Raw genomic sequence first — 19,825 nt, forward strand, 5'->3', positions numbered from 1 at the left:
AGGAGACACCATGCTTTATGCAAGTTCTCATTCAATCCTCACATCAACTCTATAGGCTAGGTGTTGCACATGCCATTTTTCAGATGATGAAACTGAATTCAGAGAAATTTAATTTGATTGGGAAAACTCCAGAAACATTTCACAACGGGAGGTGAATCTTAAGGTTTAGAAGGGGAGTGGTTTGGCTCGCAGAAATGGGTAAGTCCTTCTTGAGGAGATGGGGACAGTTCGGAGCCTTACACTCATTAGGTAGATAAAAATAAATTTAAAAACATGCCAATATTGGGAGTTAGGAAATATGAGGGTGGACAGATGCAGAGACTGACTTGTAGCCTTAAAGGCCATAACCAGACATTTTGTTTTGGTTCTATTTCATTTACTCACTCAACCAGAGATTGCCAACACAGGGGGCAGGGTTGGGAGAAAGGATTTCTGGAGGAAGAAAATTCCTGAATCTATGTGTGGAGCATTATAGCTCAGAGGCTGAGAAGGTAGGAAGCCAGAAGAGCCAAGCCAGAGTACATTTCCTAAAACCCCACCTTCATGCCTTATTTCTAACCATCTATAAACCTTGTCATTGCATAGTGGAGCAAATTTTAACTGCTCATGTGGGAATTCTATATTCCCCATCACACAATCCATCAATACTGTCAATCTATATTCTCAACACAGAATCCATCCTGACCCATCCCCTATTCACAACCCTTTTAGCAAGGCTGGTGTGCCTTTCCCCCACCTCTAACCTCAGCAGGCTGTCCCTGTCCCGTTCTCTCTAGCACACAGTGAGGCAGGGCTCATTCGTGCTTCTTACTTTGCCATATGGTGCAATGGCCTCTCCTGGCAATGTTCCCCCAACCCCTACTCCTCCCCAATAATACAAATGCCAACTAACCTCCAAGGCCCAATTCAAGACATGTCTTCTGCCTGGAACTTTCCTCTGCACCCTTAAGTTTCAGGATCCTAAGATTTTGGGGGGTATTATAATGCCCTGTTGTATGATGTGCCTGCTCATTTGTTCAACAAATACTTGGTGATTCTCCACAATACGGAATGTGTCATGCTAGAGGTTGAGAGTGATTTTAAAAGAGGAGAAAGTGGTCTTTGTCTTTCTGTGCCTAACTTTTCATGTATGTCCTGCCTCTCCAAGTGGGTCACAAATCTTCCCTGGGAAGGACCTGCTCTCTTCCTTGTGACAGATGTACAGAATAAGGTATCAATTAGGACTGTCAGGACAGCTAAGAAAGAGAACTTGATTTTGCTTAAATGTTGTTTTACCAAATTTCTGATGTTCTAACATTCTAACATATAAGCATGGAACAAACAAGCACTGGTGACATGAGAATTTTCCTTCTTCTAACCTCACTCTCTTGCCACTGCTCTAGTTCCACTTGCCACCATCACCTACCAAACTTGCCTAACTTCTCCCCATTTTCACTCTTGTCCACTCAAAATCCTTGCTCCTTATAGTCACTAGAATACATTTTAATTAATTCATGTTGGATCATGGCACTCCCCTACTTTAATAGTTTCCCAAATTCCTTAACCTGGTTCATAAGTTCCTGCATAATCTTGTCCCACCTAAAACATTAGCCTCTTCTCCCATCAAGGCCCCTTTGTTCTCTTTTCTCCAGCTTTACTTGCTTTCTTCCAGGTCCTTAGAAAAGCACTGAAGGCCTCTGAGCATGCTATTCCCTCATTTTAAAATGTTTTTCCCTCATCTCTGCTGACCTAACTCCTCAAAACTGACATCTCAAATAAAATTTCACCTCCTGCAAGAACAGCAGCCAGGTGCCCTTTAAATGAATCAGGGCACCCTATACTTGACCTATGCTATATAATTGTAATTTGACAGTTATTGATTCAATTAGTTTCTTAATGTGAGGGCAGGAACCAATTCTTAACATAGGGTCTCACACAGAGGAGGTGTACTTGCTGAATAAATTAAGGTATTACCTGCTAAGCACTAAGACCCCATCCAGTAAGATGGAGGGATCCCTTTGCTAATTCATGGAACAACACAAATGAACTGAATCCATTCATTCTCACAGTCCCATTAAGTTTTCAAGCAGTAAAACCTCTTACATACTCCTAAATTTTACATTGACTAGAATCCATTTTCTTTGGCAGACATTTAAAAGAGACAGTCTGTCAAAGGAGATTTATATAGTTTTGAATGTTATTTAAAAAAAAGTTGACCTTGATTTGGGCTCAGTTATCCATGAGATTCTCATGAAAATTAAAACATTCAGTTGCTATTGCTGAGCTTTCTAGAAATTGCAATTACAAACATCCCTTTGAAAATGGGGCATCTTTATGAGGAGAGGTGTTACTATGGAAATATTGTCAAGAATCAGACAACAAAATACCAGAAAATGGGCATGTGGCTTAAAAGTCCAGTGAACAATAACCAGAAGGACTATTCCTCTTCTGACACAAATAACCTTCATTATTAAAATAAACATAAACAAAACCACAACAGCAAAAAACTTACAGCCACTGTTATGATTTACAGAAACTACTGAATAGTCAGTGTTACAGAATATAGCGGGGACATTCATAATCTAAAATGTATGGTCTAAATGCAATACTTGGGTCAACAGTTTCTGAGGTTATCACTTTATATACATACGAAAAAAATTAACGAGGCCATAAAGGTATTACATATTGATAAAACTATTTTCCAGATTATCAAAATGTGAAATGCAAGCACTAAACTAATTTAGTATGATAATTTCCCTACCATGAAGCATACTATTTTCCCCATAATGTTAGCAGGAAATAGAAACAAACAATTCCAACCATCTTAATAGTGATAACTGCAGATTTCTCAAAGTACGATGAGCTAAAAGTCATTAGCAATGCTTATATTTTCAACATTATCTAAAACTAGGGAGATCATAAGCAAAATATCAGAAAGGCAATCACTTGTACAATTCTACATATCAACTACATCCAATAAAATTAATTTAGTTAATTTAATAAATAATGGAAATAAGCACTTATTTACATGTGCCAGGCATGTTCCATTGGTTTTAAGTTAACCCTCAAAATATTCGCAAGGAAGTGAACACAGGGTGAGTAGGTGCTAGAAACAAGATTTACTAATGGATCTCTGCTTCTAAATACACCTCTGTACTGGACCATAATATACAGGGATTAAAAATGAGAGGACACTACTGTAAAAATAAGGGACAAAAAAAGGGGTGCTAATTTTCACCTTCAATGAAAAAACCATGGACTGAATATTGACAGACTTAAGGCACTAGTCCCAGGCACATGGGAAGGGCTCCTGCAGTTGTTAAATAAATGGAGCACTTTGCCACTAAATTGGGAGGTCAAACCTAGGTGAGGAACAGACCAAGAGCTCCTCCTAATGGCTTAGGCAAGGAACCAGTGAACTTGAAATAACACTGATTTTGAGCAAGGCCCTCATTCACTTCAACGATACAAGCCACTGCCTACATCTGGTAGTTATTCTTCAGGAGAGGAAGAAAGGTGAAGTAAAAGAAGACAGAAACCCACTCTTACTGATCATCAGCTCTCTAAGGTGTACCTGGTCTATAGTATGTGCTCAACGAATATTTCTGGAGCATTACTGGATCTACCATCAAGCTGACTCACCTTACGTTGAGAAAAACTTAAGAAAATAAAGAGCTGGGGAAGCTCTACTGGGCCCCTTGGAAAGAAACGGGTTCTGGAATTAAATGCATCTTTATTTTCCTGGATCAGGCACTGTTGCATTCCCTAACATCCTTATTTATTAAATAAGGCTACTTCATAATTTCTTCTGGTCTTAAAACACATTGCCTTTATCACTTCTCTGATAGATATTCTGAGATTATGTGTTAATTTGATAATTACCTTATTTATTAACATTGGAAACAGAGAAAGGTCCAAGAGAAAACTTTACCGCCGAGACATCAAGAGTATCCAGATCCACTTGGACACTTTTTGTGTTTGATGGGTATATTTGGGTGGTAAAAAGTGCTAAAAAGTCAAAAAGATGAAATCTGTATTTTTTTTCCTTTGAATATGCTTACTATGCTTATTAGCAAAATCTTATATCTTAAAAAAAAAAAACAAAAACTGTGAGGCTCCTGGAGGGCAAATATCTCTAAACTGAGTAAAAATGATATTTCCAATTTTGTTTCTTAATAATTTTTCAGCTTCTGATCATGAGATACAGATTAATAGGATGTTTAGAACATGAACAATTAAGTAGGACTTTTCTATAAAGGATAGAGGATATTCATGGATACTATATTCTATTATATAATACATTAAATTATTGTTATATATCATATTATCTTGTATTTATTTTATATTGTATATACCTTATCTTTTATCATATTACACTGTTATCACACTACATTATTTTTATGTTATTATACTTTACTATTTAATATCACATTATATTGTATTGTATCCTACATTGAGCTAAGGTTAGAATGCTACTCTGCTTGCTCTTTGGCTACTACTGACATGATAAGTTAAAGAAAAATCTAAGTTTCTATCTTGCTCATTTTACACCAGGATTCCTAAAGCACAGAGGGATCCCAGCAGTGGTGAATGGCTGAGGGGTGCGGGAATAAAGCAGAGGGTGAATGAAGAATAACCACTCTTGCCACTGGAAGATTCCTTAGGGGGACCGGAATAATTATATAATACGTTTAGAAAAAGAAAATAAAGAGAAAGCTTAATTAACAGGGAAGCAAGAGGTATGAAACCCCCATTTTGACTCTAAGACCAGGAGAAGAGCTACCGAGGAGGTTGCAAATTTGGGGATATGCACTATGCACATGGGGGCGAGGGTGGTTTCAATACTGATGTGCTGGTTTAACCCCTACATGCTGCAATCCCAGCAGCTTCCCCACAACATCCTATCACTTATAACAAGACTATCCAGAACACTACTCCATACATGTGCTAAGCGTTGTGAGTTCTCTATTCTTTATCGCTAACCTCGCTCATAGGAAAGATACGCCCCCTCATCAGCCGCGAGATAAGATACAACTGGGACCAGAAAACATTTCAGTTCTCTAAACAATTTTCCCATTAACCCATTGTCTACTTTATTACCTTCTTGGAGTCTATGAGATAGGCTCTGAATTTCCTTTCAGCGGTCTTAATTCATAAACCTGATGTGCCCCTGGGCACAGTAGGAAATTCTCTGTGAGGGCCTCTATTGTGGACAGATGCTACTCCCTCTCATTTACTAATAAGAATGCAGGCTATTTCTTCCTGAAACAGCTGAGTTTTAAGGCTAGCAGCAGTGGAGTGAAGTGTGTTGTTCTCATTAAACATTACACACAACTCTGTTCACCTTGAGGCTCCAGCTACAATTTATCATCTGTTTTGTGCATCAAGGCTGTGGCCTGGTTTACCCTGAAGGTAATGAGAGCACACAGGGTGACCTTTTACTTAAAGAAGATTTTAGGTTATGCTGAGCACAAGGTGTTTGTGAGGCAAACTCTTTAATAAAAATATCTGACAGGTTCCTCTATTAGGATAACTGCTTATGGCCATCCTCAGGTAATGCTGGCTGTGGAACTGAGAACACTAAAATATCTTTCACCAACATTGTAGGGACAGGCTACAAGAGAAGAGAAGTCACTTCAGATTCTTTAAAACAAAACAAAACAAAAAAAGAGCCTATCTCTTATATACAAGCAAATGTCAGAAACTTATAAAAAGTACCACGCTATATACAAATAAAAATGTATGACTATGGAAATTGTTCCAATCACACATTTAAACAGCACATTGATGAAATTAATTAGTAATTAGAAAACTAAATATCTTTTTATACATTAGAGCATTCAAGTCTATCTTTTATAAATATCGTTTAATAGAGACTTAGAATATAAATATCTTTTATCAACACATTTGAAAAGTTAACATTGATTTTTTTCCTTTCTATATAAACATATTTTTTATGAAAAAGGGTAACATAACTTAGGTATATATCTTTTTAATCCCGTGTTCTAAAATACTAGTAATGAGTGTTCAATTTTGCCAAAGTTTATTTTATTTCTTCTTTATGAATATCTATATAACTGTAACATCAATAACAATTATGAATATCCCTCTAAATTTGATGTGGAATGGGTAACTGACATTTTTCTAACTGTTACTGATAAGGAGATAGATAACTTTAAAATCTGGAAAGCACCGATGATATGGGTGATCAAGGCATCCGTTCTTTCTGTAGTAAGGGAGGGCCCTTCACCCCACAAGCTCTAACTGTAACCTCCATAGACAATTGCCAAGAATTGCTCCATGAAGATTCGCTTTATCAGGACCCCAGTATCTTAGGCATCACATCCTAGAGGCATCATGATTATGGCATTTGGGTTGCACAAACAGCTACTACCACTATTTAAAAAAAAAAAAAAAAATCTACAAGGAAAGAGAAGAAAAGTGAAAGTCCTGGAAAGCTCTCTTTTGTATTATGTCCAAAATGGGCATCATTCTTTAGACAGTGTCCCTGACTATTCGGAGTAAATGTATTTCTTTTTTACTTGTAGGCAAATACTTCATTCTCTGAACAACTGCAACTGTACTCTCATTTGTAAAGTAAGGCTGACCAGAAAATGCTCAGTACAGAGGTATAAAAAATATGTAGATACTTATTTCTTAAATGTTCCTAGCACTGGCAAAGATGGGTGACTCTTTCAACCTATACTCAAATGATGCTGATGTTTTTATACCATATATCAAGTATATCCATATTGCCATCTCACTGAAAACTGAATCCACTTCTTTTTTCACATAGAAAAGTTACTTTGCAGTACTTTGCAGAATTCGGTTCACTGTGTTGTCCTAAAGCAATGCCTTGGTTGTTAACAGACTGGAGGACTCACACAGGAACCTGTGACCCATAAAGGACACAGACTGTGACATTTCATTTTAAAAATAAAGATCAGTATGGTCCACAGACATGTTTAGCTAACAACACGTCTCTTTGCCTCAATTCTGAAGAGTGATAATTTTCTCACATATAATAAGAGGGTTAGTAAAATGTCAGGGTATTTCATCAAACCTCACCGTATTATTTGAATTCCATCCACCACTTTTTGTAACTAGAATCCTTCAGTACTCACCTTCATTATTCAAATTCACCTTCCAAAACTATATACTGAATATCCTGAATATAAGGAAAATAACATTTACCCAAAAATTATTCTTCCAAAAAGAGGGTTTTGTCTTATATTCCAGACTTTGCAAGAAGGTTCCACTTACTCACTTTATTTTAATAATCAATGTACTCTTTGGGGAAGATACCTTGACGTGAGGCAGGTATGATAAATACTAGTTTGTAAGGCTTTATGAGTGTCATCTGAAAGGATGGTTAAAGTAGCTAAAAAGGGTTTCCATATATGGATATAGTTGCAAACAAGCCTTTAAAAGACTTAAAGCACCACAATTAAGACCTGAGATCACAAAATATACATCTACAGAAGGAATTTTTTAAAAACACTGTCCCTATGGTATAAATAGCTCTTAGGGCTGGAGACGGCATTGCCTGAGACAGCAACAAGCACGATTCAGAAGTGCTGCATCCAAACACTTAGGTGGAAGTAAAAATGATGAGCTCTGGAAAATCATGGTGGATAACTCTAAATATGCCTTAGCGGTGAAAAAAAAAAAAAAACACTAATGGCAAAGACACATGAAATGTTTGAATAAAGTGTTCTCATGAAATATAAATAAAAATGAAGGAATATTTCTAAATTAATATGAGACTATAATCCTTTGCAACTCAACTAATGAATATTAGAAGCAATCATTTGGATATTTCAACTAAAACCTTGAAAATGAATATATTTACGTGGGCAAAAAAATTGGGGTCTGCTTCCTGGGATCATCTTATTCGAGGGGCTTCTCAAGTAGTCATTTTTATCAGTTCATTTTTGATGGAGGTTGGTAAGATGCCCTTATTTTAACTAAATTTGTATTTTCCATGCTTTTTGTGGTATAAAGGGCCTAAAATACTCTTTTCCAAAGTTTGAGCTTACTTTTACGCACTCAGAAATTCTGAAGTTATACGAATAGACTGTGATTGTTTCTGTGTGCAAGGACACAAAAGACTAGACTCCAGTCTAAAAACGTGAGATATAAAAACATTCAATACTGTGCTGCATAATATTCTTTGCTTTCATCAACATGCTTGTAAATAGCAGCTGTCTCTCAGGCATCTAAATTGTTAGTGAACATGAGGGGATAATCTGGCAGTGAGTGGAGGATCGCCGATCAGACGCTGAACGTCTGGACTACTCCACACGTAATGGAGCAGTCAGCATAAAGCACTTCCTAGCCTCCATCTAAAAGTTTGAGAGAATGAAGCACCAAGAGAAACTCAGTGTAAGACAACGTCATCTGCAAAGTGGCCCCATGGCCTACACTCTGGTCATTGTTACAGGGAAGCCATATCCGCTTTCATGCTCAGATTTATGAACCTGCTCGACACTGTGAAGTAAAACATTTGTACCAGAGAGTGCTGCGTGGGAGTAAAGGCAAAAAAGGCAAATAACTGTCTTTAGAGTTACAATAGAACAGCTTTATTAGAAAATTAATTTAATGAATAAAGATGTGGTGACACTAATAATCTGCAAATATATTTGAAACTCAAATGGACCAGATTATCTAACCATAATTAAATTAGGTGAAATAATAATTTTGTGGAAAATGTTATTATGTGAAAGAACTGCACAGGCCTGCCTCTTTTAACTTCTATTTCCCCACATGAAAGACCATGATTACTTTACACATGTTAAAATATTTTTCTTTTCCCTGAGATCATTTCAAAGGCAGAAATAAATAAAAACAAAAGTAAGCATGAATTATAAAATGAAAATATTCTGTACCTGAGAAATCTGCTGCTAAGAGATCTACTGCCTTTAAAACCTTCACTTGTAAAATGCCGACGTCCTTCATATCTTTCAGGGAGTTCTGTAAGCACTGAGGGGGAGAAAAGGAGATCAAAAATGAAAATCACTTTCTATTTACTGCCATACTATTTATTGTACAGGAAGTACATTCTAGATTTATCTTCACCTTTCTTATTAAACTCTTAGAAAAGCTCCAAAAAAAAAGGCATTATGCCATTTAATAGGACAGCAAAGTATTCATGCAGCCAGATTAAAAGAAAGGTGACTGAGACTTAACTATCTATGGCTTTAAAATAAACAGATTTCAAGCACATACAATCTACTTTTAACATCACCCCCTCGTGGGAGCACAGAGAGTCCACTTGGGCAGTGTGTGTGGAAATACCTTGATTCCCTTTCCCCCCTCCTTTCCATTTAATGAAACTTTATGATAAAAAACTTTAGGATAAAAACAGAATGCAAATAAAAGCATCTAAAAAGCAAGAGTACAAAAACTAAATGAAGAGGACAAAGCCATTCCATTTTAAAACGCTGAGTGGACTTTTAAGCACACTGCAGCTACTTAGGCAAAAATCACACACTGCTATTATCATCCACGAGAGTATACAACAACAATCTTTCATGCCGATCTAGTGCTTTGCTTTATAAGGCGCAAGCACTTTCCCATTTGATCTTAAAAGGTTCTAGAAAGATATCTATAACTTTGCAAACATCAGCTGTTGGTAAAAAAGTTACTTTGCGAATTTATATTAAAATCCCGATCCTCATATGCAGACACGCCAAACAACAGTCTGCTTAGTTGCAGATTTCAATTTTCTCCGAAGACTTCGTAAAAGCAAAAGTTCAAAGTACCTTTTAAAATAGCCAGGCAAACTCTAGTCTAATTTCACCTACTCACTAATGCATTAACCTCTAGGTCTGATGTTTTGTTTTATGAGACATACAATTAAACTTTGGACAAAGATTTCTTTTTTAGGCCGTTTTTCAGTTCATACGCATGGTTTCCACTTAAAAGGGGGGCTCGGGAGTGGGAGCCGTGGAAGCAGGCAAAGCACTCACATATCGCTGGGAAATCTGCTTTCTTTCGCTGGGGTCTGCCAAGGGGCACACGCACAGATCAGACACACAAATTCCTGCACAGGGGCTGAGCGTGATCAGCATCAGTAGAGCCCCCAGACAGCTCTCCAGCGGCAGTTCTAAGCAGTTGGCTCGCTTGAGCGGGAGCGCTGCAATATCCACTTTACACCTAGAATGTTCTCACGAAATCAGAGAAAGAAAAGTGATTAGTTCAAGGCCACTGTGGAAGCTCCGAAGCAGCTGACTTTTATTTCATCGTCCCAGAAACCTCACTCGGTCTGGACTCGGGTTTATTGCTCCGTGTCCCCACAGGGCAGTGAAGGTTAGAGCTGTGCCCCTGGCTCCTAACAGACACTCCCAGCCTAACACACTCTAAAATTAAGGAGATGGAGAGGTAAAGAAAATAAAAAAGAAGGCAGCATCTGGGGATAGCAAATGAAAAGAGGAGACCCTGGTCTTTGCCAAATAAGGTCTGTAGAAAGACAATGAGATCAAGAAAGAGGGAGGAAAAAGTTTCAAACATTAAGTTTTACTAATAAGTGCTCTATATGGCTTCTCTGGGCTCTCTCTTTTACGAGGGAAGAAAATAAAGGATGAGTTAAAAAAAAAAAAAGAAAAAAGACAAATTTAAGAGAGAGAGAGAGCTCTTACGGAGAAACCATTTTCTCCCTGATTAATGCCAACTGGCAAATTTTATTTATAGAAATGTGTTAAGGTGTTTTCCTAATAAGGCACAGTTCCACAGGGTTCCCCCAGGTGGGCTTCTTTTGCACAAATGGAGCATGAAGTGTGTTGATTGATCCCATTTCAGCAGCACTGGCAGAGAATGCTGTACCCATCTACTATAAATTGCATGTTTCCGCCTCTTAACGACCAACGATCTGGGGATGTTGAAAATCTCAAACACATTTAAATACAGAAGCAAATTCCAAAAAAGTGGGCTTAGGTGCTAAGTCATATATTTGCTTTACCACTGAAAACTCTGAGTTTGCCTGGACCACACACAACCTGCTTTGTACACAGGTGGGTGAAGTAAGAGAGGTAGGCTGGAGTGGGGAGGGAATGGGCAATGGTAGTTCCTTGATGTATAGTTTTGATTTTCGTTGAAATTAATTTATTCTCCTTTTCCCACCATATTTATTGAATGCAATGACTATTCAAGACTTCAGATGAGGAATGGAAGCACTGCCTTCTATGATGTTTGGAAGGATGGATTCTTACAAGCAGCTCTCCAAAGGATTTTGTATATTTGCAGATGATTAGAAATAGGTAAACTGACATATTACATAAAACACGAACAATTTTGAGCCACATGGATATTTAGGTAAAAAAATTCCAGTTTAATGAATTTGAATGAAACATGCCAGTCCCAACTAAAAAGGAAAAAACAAACAAACAAACAAAAAAACAAAAAAATTTCATCACATTAAAAGTTGCTACTAGCTTTTTCTACAGGATCAAAGATGCATTGCATACTGATACGTGCCTATAGAATTAAGGATACCTCTATATTTATCTATTGAATTCAGGATACTTATCTATTCCTAATTACTAAAAGTGACCTCAGCTGGCAAGGCAAGGGTTTGGAGTTTCTGCATGCAATAAATTCATCAAGTTTCTCTACTGAAGATAGATTAAAAAAAATGCGTCTTTTCAAATAATCCTTAAGTTTTGAATCAAAACAAATGTATTCTGTAGCAATAAGGAAACTTTCAAAGTTAAAGTTTACTACTATTTAGGAAAAGAATTACTAAATAGTTTTATTTCATAAATAATTATGTAACCGAGAAATTAAATTTGCTTGGAAAGAAAACAAACACCAGTGCTTTAATTATGGCATTTCTACAACAGTTTTGTAGAAATTCATAATCAATACTGCAATAGTATGCCTGCTTGGGAATACTTTGCTAAGCATTATTTTACACTGTTATAAACAATTTTACCTAATAAAACTATTTCTTATGTAAAATTTATGTGAATTTTCTTTGGTGGTCACTTTAGTCCAAATTAGCAATCACTTATTTATGGCACATTCTTTTTAATATCATTAATAAAGATGACTTATTCTTGTCCTTTGAATGTCTACTTTTTGTTGTGGCAGTGGTCTTGTGTTTTTTTAACAGCCAAAAGTTATTTAGAGACAAGACCTCTGATAACTAATAATGTTTGTGGGTCAAAAACAATGCATGATTGGGCAATAAAATCTTTCATTAAAAATGGACTGGTCATAAATTCCCAAAGTCACCCAAAAATGCTGTAAACAATACTAGAATATTTAGAATAACTGTGCAAACACTCCTGGTGACTGTACACAGGCAAAACTTACTGGAACAGACCAGTTTATTATTTTTTTAAAAAATTGAATCACACACCAAACAAAATGTGAAGTAAATATTGGGTTTCTCCTCAGAAATTACATATGTTCACAAACTTTTCAGTCATTTCTGTCCACTATGAAACTTTTGCACCTATCTCACACTTAAAAATGATTTAGATAACCAGAAAAGAACAGCAACATGCAAAATAACCGTGCCTATATTAGCTATGAGACAAGAGGTTTTTGAAACCAACTTCATGGGATTCTGAATTCTTCTTTAACTAATTAGTGAATTCAGCCAAATATTCACCTTAACTTTCTCAATGTCATGAAAGGTCAAATTAAATCAATTTATCAGCATCATGTACAATGATGCTAAACCTCAGTTCTTTGGCACATGAGTTATGTAAATTGATGTCTTTAGTCTTAAGAACCAATTTAAAGCCACGTCCTCCATAGTTTTAAAAACCAGCTTACCTAAAAGGATGTCTTTCTAGAAATGTTCTACAAATGAACTGTTCTCTGCATCTCTGCTACCCACTCAGCTTACCCATTTATTCCCACATTATGGAAGAAATGAGAAAAGTCAGGAGAGAGAGGAAACCTATTTCATAGAGGACCCTCTCCCCAGGTCTTATATTTTACCCTATTTTAACCTCAGTCCACAATGCTCCAGTTTGTCCTAAAATTTCATGGAGAACCAAAAGCTCTGGAGGTTAAGCAGAAGTTAGAAGAATTATTTGTGTTACTCCAAAGCTAGGAGGCGACCACTGCCTTATCACCCAATTTAGAAGAAAATTTTTAAAAAGGGCTTTTCTTTCAGAATTTCAGATGCTTTTTCTACAATTCTCCTCTAACCTTGCAAAAGAGAATAAGGTCATGTATATGCAGTTCTAGTACATATCATGTGAACAAAATGATTTTTGAGGTTTTTTTCCCCTTGTTTAGATCCAAATAAAGCTAAGTGGACTAAAATCTAAAATCTTTCAGGTGTAAATAGTCAAAAATACGATCGTCAGACATTTTTAGTATAAAAATCTTAAATGGAGAATCCAGCCTTCTTACTCTTCCATTTTCCTTTAGATTCTACACTGCAACAATACTGAATTACATGGTTCTCAGTTCTCTCTAGTCACGACTGAAGCTTTGCAAAATCTATTGCTCTTTTCCAAGGCTTTCTTTCAATTGTTCTGCCACCTAAGCCAGCCACAGGGTTATCTTCTGAGAGCGCCTTGGAGAAAAGGCAGACTCAACCCAGCCCAGCCTCCTGGGCAAATCAAAATACCACCTTCTCGTCCCTCCAGTCTCATTCAATGTATAATTAAGGAACTTTAAAGGTGTTCATACATATTATCTTCTTTCCGCCCCTTCTACTTCCCTTCCATTATGTATCCCCTAAATTTACTCCCAATCCCTAGACAAATACAACCTTTTAAGAGTATTTGTGAAAAGTCTGCTTATTAGTGTTAATGTGAATTTCCCTTCAAAAATAAGTTGCTTTCAGATATATGGCTTAAAAGGGTACTATAATGAATGTTTTCAATTAGGAATACAAATAACACCAACATTAATAAATGATAGGCAACTAGACCACTTTTTCTGTGAATGGTAGATAAGAAGTATTTTCAAATTGTGAACCATTCAATTTCTGTCAAAACCGTCAACTCAGCAATTGTTTTAGTATTAAAAGTATTCGCAGACAATGGAAACAAATGAACTAGTCTGTGTTTCAGTGAAGTTTTATTTACATAAACAGGCTGTTTGACTGAGGAACCTAGTTTGTCAACCCCTAACCTAGACAAGTGCTAATAATTTCGCTGCGGTGAATTACACCAATGGAAGTATTTAAAAAAACCTACAAGGTTGGTTGTTGACTGCACAAATACATTGATAAATGTATTGGCGATATTAACCTAAAAATAATTTAAAAATTGTGAACTCACCGTGGTCCAAGAAACCCTGGCCAATATATCCAACAATCTGTTAATAAAAGCTAATAAAGCAATAAAACGTATAATACTGCTCTTCCATCCGATAGAAACAATGTGAAAAACATACACAGAGCGTCTATATAAGAAATGTTTTACATGAGCAGTAGCAAACTATGTCTGTTTCCTTGGCAACATGTGACTTCACATGCAAGGGGAATAACCACATTTGACAATCATTCAGAAGACGGGACACATTGACCCTTAGTTATTAGAAATCCCCGTTCTAAGCCTGGGTCTTAGAATATTCAGTCAACAGTCACTCTACTCTGATAAGTTACTCATTATGGAGTTGAAAACATCAAAATCTGTTCATTTGCAAGAGACGGAATCCAATGCCTCTGTGACCTCACCTCGAGATGACACCACCACCCTTTGTATTCCTTTCCATTTCTCAGAAGAGAAGCTCTCTCCCTCCTGTCTAGGCAGTTGCCCTTGCTCTACCTTCTTCCTGGAAAGCTTTTCCGGCAATGTCCACTTCATGCTAACTACCATTCATCTTGCAGCGTATAGATCAGTTCTCCTAGGAGCCACCCCCTACCACCATCTGAGACCCCAGCTTGGCTTCCATAATTTCAGCCTCTACAGTGATCACCCCACAGCTGTCACTGCCTATATACTTGTAGTAGCCCAGGAGAGAATAGAAGGATAGAAGCCATAGCTGTACCGTTTTCCACTGAACCCTCAGCACTTTGCAGGCTCCTGGGCATGCAGAGTGCTCTGTAGTCATTGAATAAAATGAATGAAAAAATGAATGCCAATGGCGTAATTAAAACATTAAAAAATTAAAAAAAAAAAAAAAAAAAAAAAAATCCAAATTATAAAGGCAGTGCTTTTTTTAAAATTTTCCAGTTGAAATAAATGTATTTACTAGGTGACTCCCAGACTGAAAATTCCCTGGTTCTACTTACCTTAAGAAAACAGGGACTAAATCTAAATTAGTTTTTCTTTTTTTTCTTCCCCTGCAATGGGTATATATTAAAGCTATCCTCTCTAGCCCACAGGCAGCTCATGTGCTGATTTAGCATTGCTTCTGACCTCCTGTTCCCTTCTTTCTCCATTAATCCCACAGCGTTTTAATGTTTTAATTCCACACATTATTTCACCGTATCAGTCAGCCAAACCTGCTCAAGTTTTACTTGTCATGACAGCTTTTAACCTCTTATTCATTACCATAATTCCATGTTTTATATTACAGACTGGTCAGCTTTTAACTTCAATGCAAGGGGCAGAAAAGAGTGCTACAGTTTTAAAAGCTGTAAATCTCAGCAGCTAAGGAAGTGGGGGAACAGGAAGAAAACTGTGAATGTGTCAAGCCTGGCCGTAAAAGCAGATCAACGATACAGGGTGCAATTTGTCCAAAGAAATTCTCCAGCCCAGAGAGTCTCCACTGCCTCAAAGTCACTAATAAACTGGGAAAATGTCAGAGTCACTTTATAAGGCACCATCTGGGACCGAAGACAGAATATGAGACATGACAGTGAAAGCCAGCTTGAGAAATCTCATCCTTAACCTTTCTAAACTAAATTAAGTCTAGCACATCCTACAGCGAGTTCATCTCTACAATCACCTTGAAATGCAAAATATAGCTTAAGAAAATGATTATTTTGAAACGACGCAGGCTATAAGGGAATAATCTGTATTCCGACTCTGACCATTTTGGTTCAAAGTTGAAGTTGGTTAAACTTAGCTCTTAGTTTTAATTCTTATTCCCTTAAATGTTCCTTGTCCCTGGACCATTGGTGGATTCTAAGATCAGACTCTGTTTTTTCTGTTTTTGTTTTTGCCCATGAAAAATTGCTGGGGTTAGCATGAACCATGGTTTCAGGGTTTGATGAATCTGCTCAAGCACCGTCATGCCCCCAGCACCCAGCTTTCCTTGGGGATATCTGAGACTCAGTGGAAAACAGTGGACTTGGGGAAGTGGGGAGGCTCCCCAGGACTCGGGAAAGCCTGGGGGAAGCTGGGTGCCAGCAGGGCCGTGTTGTAACCATTGCCAAGCTAAGAACTCACCAATGCCATTGTGATTTCTCTTCACATAAGCAACCATTACCCCAGCCTTTTTGTCCTTAGCTACAAAATCTCAGTATTGCTATGGCTAATTGGCAATGCTCAGTCCTTCAGTCAACAAATGTCCTTCCTACCATGTCCTTGAAAGGTTCCCATCTCACCCCTATCAAAAAATACCTAAAAAAAAAAAAAAGTCTATACTGTTTTGCAAAAGATATGCTGGAGGTTTTTAGTCATGTGTTATATACTTCAACTGCATTATTTTAGTTATGAATTGTGTGGGTATCTATAGCTACCATGTAGAAAAATCTAAAAAATTAAAAATAAGAGTATTATCTACCATTCGAGTGCTTAAGAAGACCTAGATAACAAACAGACATTGTTGCTGAGAGTCGCAAGAATGCTGCAAGTTGGCCAGTGACCCCATGTGGTAGATTGAATTAGGTACTCCTCCAAAGGACATATTCTTAAATTTAATTTGCATTCCTGTGGGTGTTAGTTTACATATAAATATGACCTTCTAAAGATGTTCTCATTAGTGAAGGTGTGGCCAAATGAATTAGGGTGTGTCTTGATTTGTATTACTAGAGGCCTTATAAAGAGAAGAAACTGGACACCAAGAGTCAGAGAAAGCGACAGAGAGGAGCCAGAAGCCAGAAGTTAGCAGAAACTGGGAGAAAAGATGCAAAGAGAGATTTAAGTCAAGGGACCCCAAGGATTGCATTATGTGTCACAGCACCCTGGTCAGTTTAGCACCCCAATTTACAGATGGATAGATAGGCAGACTCCACAAGTGAATTTGTTTCCCAAGGTCACATAGCTGGCAAATGGTATGGTAGTAAGGAAGTCAAAGATGTATGACTCAAAAGCTGTTATCCCTTCCCTCACATTGAACTGCCTATGAGGGGAAGGTTCATTGAGAATTCCCTCAGAGAAGCCATGCAAAGCTTTGAATTTCTATCATCAAGGTGTTCTCCAAAAACAAGCATGAGAGAGGCCTTGGGAGACAGTTAAGATTCACTCATACCGTCTAGGAGTCTGCTAAGGGAAAAGGATGTTTCCCCAACATTTGGAAAATAAAACAACTGAGCCCTGGGGTTAAGACAACAAAGAAAAGGAAATGTGAAAAACAAAGTTGAAAAATTTTTTAAGTAACAAATTAAGAAGGAACCGTTTTAATAACAATTGGGTTATAAGCATATGCTGGCCCAATCTTTCCTTTAAATCTGGGAAGCAGTATATATTTTAGAGTAGGTTTTGCCCCACCTGGAAGTTGGCTGAAGGGTTATGCTCTGTAGCCATCTCCCAAGAGGGAATTTTGTTATCTTTTGTGCCTCAGGAGAGGAAAAAGGAAAAGGATACCAAAAAAAAAAAAAAAAAAAAAAAAAATCCTTTAAAATCCATTCAGAGGAAGGACAGAATAGTCACTAGTACAGGTATATTTTTCAGTTACAAACAGGAAATAGCTATAATAATAAATGGACACACAAATGACAAAACATGAAGTAAAAGGGACATCTTAAATTATTTTTTTTCTCTGCGAAATAACCCAACATTCATTCGGAAAAGCATTTCCTATTATGTAAAGGAAACATGGCATCACAATGACATGAGAAATGAAAGGCCATTATTCTTTGCACATACTAAAATAACATGCTGGCCATCCATCACGGGAGGCCAAATTCCCACTGTTTAGATAACACTTTGGGGACAGAGAGTTCTCTGCATTTGTGTAACTTATTGTTGCACCGCAGGCAAGTGCAAAGCTTCTGATACTTCCACCAACAGTGCTGCAGAGCCTGGGTAGGTCACAGAGGTGACATGTGTTTATGGTACCAAGAAGTATCTCAGATATCAGTTACCTTGTGTGGTTGGAAGGGAAAGGCAAGGTTCAGCAAGCAACCTAATTGGGCAATTTCTATGAAATATTGGATCACAGGAGGATATCCTGCATGAGCAGGAGAGGGCTGGCATTATCTGGTTTGTTATCTGAACACATAAACCCAGTCCATGAGATTGTCACAAAGCCATGACTGCTACCTATCAGATAAGTATAGAACTGGAGATGCAACTAGGGCTATGCCATGCTGAAGACAAGGTGCAGAGGTCCTGACTGGTGGCAGAGCTGCTCCTCAGGGGTGTTTAGACATGCAGAGTGGAATGTGGGTGTGCACTGTGTATGGGTTTGTCTTCCACACAATAACGAGAAAGTTTCTGGCATGACGTAGGTGAAGGTCAGTGTTGCTAAAGGTTCTGCAACATGCCAGACAGCCCCATGCTACAGGATGCCTCTTTGGAGAAACACTGCAAGAATGTTCCATGAGTACCAAACTCTCCACTTATCTATCTCAGGATGAGCTACTGAGGTGGGATGGAGTGATGATAACAAAAACAGCTGACATGGTGTACTGGATGCTGTGCTAAGTATTTTACAGGGAAAAAGCACTGCACAAGGTATCGGGTGACCCGGTTCTAATCTCATCTCCGGCTCTAAACTCCTAACTGCTGGAAAAATATTTCACTTCCCTGGGCCTCATCTGTAAAATGAAGGAATTATGCTAGATGAGTGCTTGTTGATCCAGAGTTTTCAGCAATAAAACTCTTTTCTAAAAAAGGAATTTGAGGTACAATGGCAATATATAACACAAACAACACTCAGATGCCCTGGCTACAGGGCAGAGGTGGCGGGAGGCTCTCCCACTCCCCCAGGGTCTCCTCGAACCCAGGGTTCCAGAGAACGTGGTCTGAAAAATAGCAGACCGACAGCTGTTGAGATCTCTTTGAGCCCTTATGTGCTAAATTTAGGATTTGTGTACAAGTTTGTATGCATATGGGATGAACAAAAGGCAGTGGTTTGGTGGAAAGAAACTTGGTTTTTGAAAACAGACAGACTCCTGGCTTTGCCATTTACTCTCTGCTGTTAAGTTTGTGGAAAAGTTGTTTGTAAACCTCTTGGCCTTCATTTCCTGCTCTGTGTAATGAGAATAATGCCACTAATTTTCAGGGCTGTTCTAATGATCAGAGATGGCATAGGCTTCCACATATAGCAGTCATTATGTTTTTACTATGTGCCAAGCACTATCTCATTTAATTGTATTCTTTACCAAATTCTAGGAGAAAGGTATAATACTGTTATTGTTATCAGTTATATGTGACTGAATCTCTCAATTCAGATGGGGAGGTCCAAAGCAAAAAATAAATGAATAAGGAAAATAAGGAAAAGTTTAGTCTTGACAGATTTTGTTATGGTTTGCCACAAATTTCATCAAGGACATGAAAAAGTTTCAATCATTTGGGACACCTAGCCCTATATTCCTACTAAATTATACCATATCTTAGTGAGCAGCAAGCCAACATTGTAGGACATATTGCTTATTTATATAAACATTTCCCAAATAGTCTGAGAAGACACATAATTTTTCTTTAGAGTATTCCCAACACATACCATATGCTTTGGTTTTAATCAATAATGGATGACATTTGTCAATTTAAAAACATAACAGAACAAAATAAGCTTTCTCCCAGTTAGGGTTGGCTGTCCA

The 19,825-nt window shown here is 37.6% G+C and overlaps 1 protein-coding gene across 10 annotated transcripts in view; it reads right to left on the bottom strand.

The window, feature by feature from the left end:
* Window positions 1-19,825, bottom strand: part of MCTP2 (multiple C2 and transmembrane domain containing 2) — a 254,741-nt gene that overhangs the window by 110,362 nt on the left and 124,554 nt on the right. For all 10 annotated transcript variants that reach the window (XM_037832944.1, XM_037832947.1, XM_037832945.1 and 7 more), the window contains 2 exons: window positions 9,951-10,137; window positions 8,868-8,961 (listed from right to left, as the gene is read on the bottom strand). In XM_037832944.1, coding sequence (XP_037688872.1) covers window positions 8,868-8,961; window positions 9,951-10,137 — 281 coding nt within the window. The remainder of the gene's footprint in view (window positions 1-8,867; window positions 8,962-9,950; window positions 10,138-19,825) is intronic.

This window comes from Choloepus didactylus, chromosome 4 (genome assembly GCF_015220235.1).
Source record: "Choloepus didactylus isolate mChoDid1 chromosome 4, mChoDid1.pri, whole genome shotgun sequence".
Taxonomy (NCBI): Eukaryota; Metazoa; Chordata; class Mammalia; order Pilosa; family Megalonychidae; genus Choloepus; species Choloepus didactylus.